Source organism: Microtus ochrogaster, linkage group LG3 (assembly GCF_000317375.1).
Source record: "Microtus ochrogaster isolate Prairie Vole_2 linkage group LG3, MicOch1.0, whole genome shotgun sequence".
NCBI lineage: Eukaryota > Metazoa > Chordata > Mammalia > Rodentia > Cricetidae > Microtus > Microtus ochrogaster.
Genome location: NC_022029.1, coordinates 42501308 through 42510460, shown reverse-complemented (window position 1 = coordinate 42510460; position 9153 = coordinate 42501308). Strand labels below are relative to the sequence as shown.

General features: G+C 50.9%; 1 protein-coding gene across 2 annotated transcripts in view; it reads left to right on the top strand.

Annotated features, from left to right (window-relative positions):
- Window positions 1-925: 925 nt before the first annotated feature.
- Mturn (maturin, neural progenitor differentiation regulator homolog) overlaps window positions 926-9153 on the top strand; it is a 21613-nt gene continuing 13385 nt past the window's right edge. For both annotated transcript variants that reach the window (XM_013351366.2, XM_005360819.2), the window contains exons 1-2: window positions 926-1158; window positions 7679-7801. In XM_013351366.2, the coding sequence (XP_013206820.1) occupies window positions 997-1158; window positions 7679-7801 (285 nt within the window). In that variant the 5' untranslated portion in view covers window positions 926-996. The remainder of the gene's footprint in view (window positions 1159-7678; window positions 7802-9153) is intronic.

Here is a 9153-nt window from a genome sequence, read left to right as displayed (position 1 = left end):
TGATCTAAGCAGATAACTGTGGAACAACACCTCTGAGCTTTCGGGAATAAGAGGTGCATTAGCTGGACTTGGCTAGACGGCCAGTTTGCTTGGGCCATGGCCTACCATTCATGTTCACAGCCTCAGCTAGCAAGCCTCCTGGGTCAGTAAGCCCACTTTAAAAACAACCACGGATGGCCATTTATAGAATGGATGCTATTTCATGTGTCCTTTCAAGTGCACTTCCTGCAGTCCAGTGTGTCTCTTGAGCACACAGCATCCAGAACAATCAACAGGTGAAGTCAATGGTCAGGCCACATGCTTTCCAATGAGCTGGGGATCAGTGGTAGCTTGCCTGATAGGAAAAGCACGACTCTGGGTTCAATCTTTAGGAACTCAAAATGCAAAACAATGCCCCAACTCCCCAAAATCAACAATCAAAACAATCGTTGGCCATTCTAGGACACTCAACATAAATTCGGGCCGAATCATAGTAAAGGTATTTCTAAAAAGCACATCTTTGCGTGTTAAGAGTACACTTCCTCCCAAATCAGTCTAGAAAACACATTCAGGGTTCCTTGGAGGGCCGAATTTTGATTTCTGTAGATAGCAAAGCTGTTTTCCTAGGCTCTCGCAGCACCTCTACCATCCACCCTGGCAAGGGCCAATCTGTTTGTAGTTCTGGGAGCGACTCAGATTCTGGGGTAAGACTACTACACTGGCTCCACACCAAGGGTCCGGAGCCAGCTCCGCCCCACCCCGCCACCACCTGCGGAGATGGGCGACCCGCCCACATCCTGACGTCACCGAACTCCGGGCAGCGCCGGGTCGGGCTCCGGGGATTGGTCAAGGCTCGTGACGTCACGATCCCGGGGCGGCCCCGGGCTGGCGGGGCCCCCGGGTGCTTGGGTTCCTTTCAAGACGGGCGGCGGGGGTGGGGGCGGGGCGGAGGCGGAGCGGGCGGTGTAAACAGACCCGGGAGCCGCGAGCCCCGAAGGAGGCGCGGGTGGCGCCGCCATGGACTTCCAGCAGCTGGCAGATGTCGCGGAGAAGTGGTGTTCCAGCACACCCTTCGAGCTCATCGCAGCCGAGGAGACCGAGCGCAGGATGGACTTCTATGCCGACCCGGGCGTATCCTTCTACGTGCTGTGTCCGGACAACGGCAGCGGCGACAGTTTTGTGAGTACTTGGAGAAGGCGATCTCCGCTGTGCCCGAGCTCCTCCAGGGAGGTTGGGTGGGGTGGAGTGGCAGCGCCCCGGGGCCGCAGAGCCAAGGTGTGGCGACCTCCTGGACCACCCCGTGCTCGACGCGTGGATCAGAGCATCCCCAGGGAGTCCTTGTGTGACATCCGCCGGGCGGGGTCTAGATCCGAGGTCCGGTCCAGGGAGATGTTCTTACCCTTCGGGGTCTTAGAAACAACTCTGCAGCCGCCCCTCCCCGGCAAGGTCCCCGCCCCAGGCTGCAAATCCCTCGGAAAGACACAAAGCCTCTGTCTACACCCGCAATGCTAGATCTTTTGGAACCTATTTGCGGAATTACGCCCAGGAGCTTGAAAATGCACGCGCGTGCACACACGCGCGAGCGCGCTCTCTCGGGGTGGGGGCACGCCTATTCCCGGTTCCACGCTTCCCTAGCTCCTCAATGAGCTGCCAGGGAGTGTGTGTTCACAGTGCAGGTTCTGGCCAGCCATGAGGCTTTTGTGACCCCACTGAGGCCTTTCGGCTTTTCCAGAGAAAGAACCTACACAACCCGGCCCAGAGGGACCTGGACCAGGAATTACGGTGACCAAACGTTCGGCCTGCATCCCGCCCACTAGGGATCCTGGCGCTGACAGTTTAGGAAGGGGATGCAGAGAGCAGCACGAGGTTGTGACGGGAGGCATGGAAGCAGGGCGGGGATGGCACGCCATGGAATGTTCGTAAGCACTATAAATAATAGTCCCCAAATGTAAGATGGAGGCAGCTGGGAATGAGGGTTATCCTGTGGTCGCTGGCCTGTGGCTGGAGCAGGCGCTGCTGCTGCTGCTGCTGCAGCTGCTGCTTCTGCGGAGGGAGATGGGCGGTGCATCGATTGGCTAGGCTCATCAGGTGGAATGACAAAGCTGGACATGGACCCCAGGCCCGGCGCCCCAGACCCATTCATGGGGAAGTTCAGCTTAAGACCCGTGAGACCCAATCTCAAAATAAGTATCTCACCGGTAGAACAGTTCACAGTGAAGACAGCTAGACCTTTCTCAAACCCAGACAGGACAAGCATAGGCTGGGTGCACACCTGGCCAATATGCTCCTGGCATTGGGTGGCAGCTAGATTTGAGTTCTGTCCACTTGTCTTGAGTTGCCTATCCACAAAATTGGCTTCCTACTACCAGTTCTCTGGCAATGATTTAGGTACATCTAGCAGTCTGAGGCACAGCATGCGTCCTGCAAATTTAAAGTTCTGGGACCTGGTGTTCCCCACTCCCTTTGTTAAAACCCCTTGCCTGGAATAAAGGATGTAGCTTGGTGGATAGAGCTCTTGAGTAGCGTGTGTAGAACCCTGGGTTGGACCCCCAGCACTGCAGAAGTGGGGATGGGGGTGGGGGTGTAATCCCTACATTCCCTGTCAGCCTAGGATCCTGAGACCTCATCCCAAACAGCTTTCCCAGTGGAGACAGATTAAACTATTGATTCATGTAAGCACGCCTCAGCTGTCTTCACAGTGTTGGCTGACCATCTGGAGGAGGTGATGAGGGAGAGAGGATAACTCCTTGGACACATTAGCACTGTCGCAAAGATGCTGGAGACGGTGATGAACAAGTTGCCAACCACAGGTGTTTTCTTAGCCATATTGCTCCTCGAATCTGCCAGGTTGAGTGTGCTAAGAGCGCTCACCTCTTGGGTCTTGTCGTTTTTCTCGGAAAATTTGTTAGAGCATCCAAAGAAGTTTGAGTTAAGTGGCATCTCTGCTATCTGAAGATTTGGGTAACAGTAAGAATGTAACTTTGCTGTTTACCTCTCAATTTACAAAGTTTTAGATCATTGAAAAACTTGCAAACATTGATGAGGGGCTTGATCTTTCCTGGGTCAGGGCTAGCCAACATACAAATGGCATTGTGCTCATCAGGACATTTAGCTAGCTCAGAAGTGATATAGCAGCCCTGATTCTGCTCAGACATCCAAGCTCCCACTTCTATGTGCTTAGAGGCATCCTTGAACCCCTCTCTGGCAGCTTAAATATCTGTGGCCTGTTACCGGACTTCAAGTGGCAGGCTGTTGTCAGTGCCTGGTGGGGCTGCTGGAGAACGTGTCTGGCTTGAGCTCAGCCCTCATATCTGGGAGCCTGTGTTATGGCAATCACTGTAAATGTTGCTGGCATCCATATGATAGATCCTAGCCCCAATTAAAAACCTCCTAACTTCCTCTTCCTCACTTCTGCGGTCCAGATCATCAGAGTTGTGCCAGCATCGTGGGTAAGGCATGTGCGGTGCCCTCCATGACTGTGAAAGCAGCCTAGCCATCTCTACCAGCGTCTCTCTAGAGTAAATAAAATACAATCTAGAGCTGGGCATGGTGGTGGTAAGCCCCGCATTTAGAAGGCGGGGTAGGGGATCTCAAGCCTTTGCATGACCTATCTCCTGACATTTCTAAGTTCCTATAGCACAGGCACTTCCTGCCTCGGGGCCAGTGAGATCTGAGGATCCTACCCTCAACTGCTGGGGTTACAAGTTTTTAAGTGGAGACCGGGGATCTGAACTCAGGACCACATGCTTGTACCACAAGTATTTTACCCACTGAGCCAGTCTTTACCCATCTGCTCAGCCTTGAAAGATGATGCCTTATTGGGCCTCATAAAAGTTCTATGAGGTAGATGTTATACCCATTTTATAGGTGAGGAAATTGAGACTCTGATAGCCCAGACCTCTGTGCCCTTGCTGAAGATTGGCCCATGGTAGTTCCAGAGACCCAAGGACAAAGATTCTTTTGATTGCCACTCCTCTGGGCAGTTCATTGTTGTCTCCTCACTTCTCAGGCCATCCGCCAATGTAGCCCCTTTTCAAACTGCCCATCATGCTGGGAGTTGTGACTTTACAAGTGGCAGAAAGGCCTGTACCACCCAGGCAGAGGGGTGGGCAGTCAGCAACTGGATGGCAGTTCCCTCTTCTGTCAACTCAGAAGGTCCTGGTGGCTATCAAGTCTGAGAAGGGAAATGTGGGCAGCCATTCAAGTACCAGGTGGACAGAATTGTGTGTGAGAGCGCATGCATGTGTGTGTGTGCGTGAGCAGATATGCAGGTATGTATCCAATTGGTTGCTCTCCTTCCTTGTCCGTTAACTGAGAAATACCCTACCATCACCTACACTAGAAATTACTGATGGTGGGGAGGGCTCTGTTTACCTAATAGTTCCACTTTTTCTGACAACCCAGAAGAAACATATGTGCATCCACATTTTTGTGCAGTTTTTTTATCCACCCTCAAACTCACACAGAAACAATAGTCATATTCTTAAAGAAGCAATACTCACAGAGGGACTCTGGCTACCTCTTCTGTGTATGTTTACATAGTTGTAACTTGTGAGCGTGTCTCTGTGGTGTATTTAAATGGAGCTGCCTTGTGGTTTTGTGATGGTGTGAAGGAGGGAAAACTTCCCTCCGCCTGCTCCTTTTGGTTTCCCCACCCACCAAGTGGACTAATCATACACTAAGCCATTCTTACTGTGAGCACTGTACAAAGAGTCCTGTGTGCGGTGGCGTTGCCTTATTCCTAGATGTTATTTCAGAGGAGAACAAAGCCACTTGTATATTCAGCTAATCATGAAGAGGGTAAAGTCAGGGTGCTATGAGTCCAAATAATGGGGAAAAGCAGTTGCTGATTATCTGCTAAATGGTAGACAGTTTGCAGGTGGACACCTGAGCTCTTCAGACCCCCTCTGCGGATAACCTGTCTGTCACTTACCTGTGACTGAGTCAAGGGTCCCTTAAGCAGCTTGCACAGAGGTAGTTGAGGGTATGCATGCAAGAAGGGGTGCTCCCTGCCTTCCGCTGTGCATGTAACCACAAGCAAGTTATTTAGCCTTTTGAACCTCAGTTTCCTCCCCGACAGAATGTTCAACACAATGAGCAGGCTGCCTTAGTTATGGCTAACCATGCTCTTCCCAGTGGGTGTGCTAGTACATTGGGTACCACAAGGTGGCTTGTGGTTTTTCTGTTCTGTCTGCTCCACAGACAGACATCAGTTTTAGGTTAAGAGACACCAATTAAAAATAGAGCTACAAGTGAGTTGGGACAGCTAAGACTGTTATCCTGTCTCAAAGAACCAACAATACCTACCCTCCCCCAAAAAGAGCAAGAATAGCAGACACTCCTGACTTCAGCTCAGATGGTCCATGGGGAAATTGGTTTTAGGACCTTCTTCAGCTGCCCAAATCTGAGACTGCTCAGAGCTGTTGTGTGAAATGGCATCTTTACACACACCCTACACACATTTCCCTGTATGCTGTCTTAGAAAACTGAGGATGCTTATGACAGTGGGAATGTAAATTAAATACACATTGTTCTATATTGTTCAGGCTAATGCCAGACAAACATCGCATGTTCAGTACAGATGCTGTCTTTCCCTTCAAGTCATTCCCATCCTGGTCAGGTCGCATGCACGGCTCAGACCCTGAGACTGTGGGAGGGTGGTTACACAGCAATGAGAGAGGCACACAGCGCAGGCAACAGGTGCTCAGACAGAGTCCGGGGTGTGCTCCAAGCCCTCTTTACTTCATCAGTTTATAGCAGAAAGTCTAGCAGCATGCCCTTCAGGACAAGAAGAACTCAGCAGGGTTGAGTTGTCTTACTGATCTAATGTCACATTTTGATGACCAGATCTTGTCATCTCTATATAGAAAGTAGAACACGCTCCCTTCCTATTGAAAATGACGTGCTTGTTTTGTCTTAGCTGGGTGAGCTCAGGCCTGATGTAAGAGAGAGGAGAGTCACAGAGGGCCTGTAATCACAGTGTTCACATCAGGCATTCACTGTGGGAGAGGCAGGCCACTCAGGGTGTGGTCCGTGGAGGCTACTTCGCTGCAGCTCATGGCTCTGGTTAGTATCAAAACTGCTTGAGTTCTCCATGCAAAGTTTTGAAACGTAGCCCGCCTCATTCAGAAACTCTGGGAAGTGGGCCTGGAAATCTGCATCGTTACAAGCTTCCGGGTGATTGTCACCTGCTCCACTTCACTTTTGGCCTCCTTGGCATCTTCTGCCATCAGGGGCAGCCTGCAGCCCACTGTGCCCATCGGCTCCAAGCACCCTCTGTATCCACAGGCAGCTAGTATTCTTCAGTCTGACACCCCCACCTAAGCTAGTTCTGTGACTGCAGCCAGCTTCTCCAGTTCCTGCTGGACACACACACACACACACACACACACACACACACACACACGCTCTCCAGACTTCTCAGATCACCTTGTCTTGTATTCTAACACTGCTAGATACCTTTAGTTTGGGAGAGAAGTAGTTTAAATAAAATGAAATCCTTTTTATTTTTAAATACAGTAGCTATAAGCTGACTAGCAGTTAATAAATGGTGGTTTTTTTTAGTTGTCATATCCCCACTTAGACCCCAACTGTGTTAGAAGTCTCTACAGCTGTTCATCCTCCAGTGACTAAGAGGGCAGGCGATGAGATGCTCTCACAGGATAGCAAACTGAACTTCCTAGGGGGATACCCCACTTCCGTACAGGAATGGTGGTAGGCAGGTGGTGTTACATGGACCCCTCAGAGTCCTGCTCTATCGAGGTCTTGTCTCCTACTGCCTAGCCTCTGCGTCTCCTCCAGTCTACCAGATGCCTTCCATTCCCAGGCCTCAGCACTGTCTCCTCAGTTTACATCCTCAAGACAGACCCTAGGTACCTGAGGGCTGCCCTGTGTTCCTGACTGGTTGGCTCTGCAGACCTGGGCCTTCTTTATCCAGACCTCGCCAGTCTGCTTCCCCAGCTTATCTGCATCTTTGACCATTGTGGGAAAAACGTGTGTTCATTTTAAAGACGCGTTAAGATGGCTTTCCTCCCGTAAAGCAATGTTCCCCAGCCTCAGTAACAACAGCAACCCTAAATACAGGTTCCATGTATACTAGGTTGATCAGCGATGCCTAGGTAGGATGCCCACCTAAGGAGCCATGAGGGACAACCAAGCTTCCCAGTGACTCCGTGCCAACCTTGCAAATTCTCCTAAGTTCTTTCCGTTCTGAAGAAATTTACCAACACCCCCATTCATGGGGCGATCTGCAGAGGGAACACCTTGTTCCGAGTTCGTGATTCCAGACTATGGTTAATTAATTCCTCAGCGGTAGCTGAAGGCAAAGTAAAGGAATTTGAAGGCCGAGGTTCTGCTTTCTCCTCCCTCCTCTTTTGAAATGAGCCTCGTGCAGGGCGTGTGCCTGCTGGAGATGGTGAGCAGGGGTGATGGTGAGCAGGGCTGATGTCTGTCTGCCTCCCTGCTCTCTAGTCATGTGTGAGCAGATGGCAGACAGGGCAGGTGAGTCTGGGAGCGTGAAGCTTGGGAGAGCGCTGTGGATTTGACATTTTCTGATCCCTTGCCGTGCCAACAAATGAAGACCGGGGAGGGGGGATGGATTTCACCCTGTAAGGGAGGCCAACCTTGAATGCATGATTCTGTGAAACTCTAGGGTAACGGACCTGTGTTCTTTGTCTCTCCTGCCCCCGTGGGGCCCCAGCACGTGTGGAGTGAGAGCGAGGACTGCCTGCCCTTCCTGCAGCTCGCACAGGACTACATCTCTTCCTGCGGCAAGAAGACGCTCCATGAAATCTTGGAAAAAGTCTTCAAGTCCTTCCGACCTGTAGGTGCTGCGTGGCTCCTGAAGCCGCCCTGTCCCCCTCTGTAGGGCATCTTGATAGCAGGGATGGTTGGGAAAGAGGCAAACCCAGGATGACTGCTTTTCTCTAGTCCACTGTAGGCCCTGCGGTATGAAGGTAGCGGGCAGTGGGGAGGCCGAGGATGGGATGTGGCAGGGCTGGTTGGTGCAGGAATGGTGGCTCTCTCTAGCATCACTTGAGATGAGAAGTGCTGAGAGAGTGGAAGGAACAGAGCCTTTGTGAGATAGTGGAGTAGTCCATTTCTCACCCCGTAGACCCCAAATGTACCTGGAAGTAGTGCAGGATTTGCTTGTTTGTTTGTTTTATCATAGCAGTGACTGTATCAGGAAGATAGCCACAAATCTAGATAAAGCCCCATCCAGGTTTGTGTCTGTGGGGAAGGGTAGCATTATTGATTCTTTTTCTCTTCTCAGTTCTCAAAAGCGCTTCGTAAAGCTTGCGTCCCCTCTTGGGACTTAGGACTTTATTTCTCTGGTTCACCGATGGCCTGCTTTTGTGAGAGCTGATGGTGTGTGAAGTTTATACTCGCCCCTAGCTTGGTGATCCCTTCCCTCTCTCTCCCAAAGCCATGCCTAGCATCACGCCCCGCCCCGCCCCGCCCTCGTTTGCTTCCCTGCCCACTGTGGATGTAGTCCATGCATTCAGTGCTGTGCTGTGGAATTGCTCTCTCTACTTCTCCACTAAGCAGCTCAAGCTTGTTTTATGGTCCAAGGAGGTCAGTTGCATAACTGCCTTTCTGACATCTCAGGGTTGGTAAGTGTTTTGCATCTTTCGTGCCTCCTGGCACTTCTGGTATCCCTCAGTTGTGTGTGGCATTGTCTAAATGCCCAAGATGATATAGTACCTTATCCAGAGAAAACTTGTGCTGGTGCTATCAGGCCTTGAGAGCCCTGTCAGCCTGGGGTGGTCTTCAATACTTGTAGTTCCCACACATTCTAGGTGATGAAAAGATGGGGTTCAGATCTTGTCTCTCTTAGCTCATCTTTGTTCCAGGAGTGTGGGCCTTTGGAGGGCTCCAGGTTAAAGTGGGGACCCTGTTGTGTTCTGTTCCCGTAGAGGCCCTAGGCATTGACTCCCTTCTTCATGGTTCTTTTTTTTTTAAAGATTTTATTTATTTATTTATTTATTATGTATATAACACTATTCCTCCATGTATGCCTGCACGCCAGAAGAGGAAGTCAGATCTCATTACAGATGGTTTTTGAGAGAGCCGATGGTGTGTGAAGTTTATACTCGCCCCTAGTTTGGTGATCCCTTCCCTGGGTTGCTGGGAATAGAACTCAGGTCCTCTGGAAGAACAGTCAATGCTCTTAAC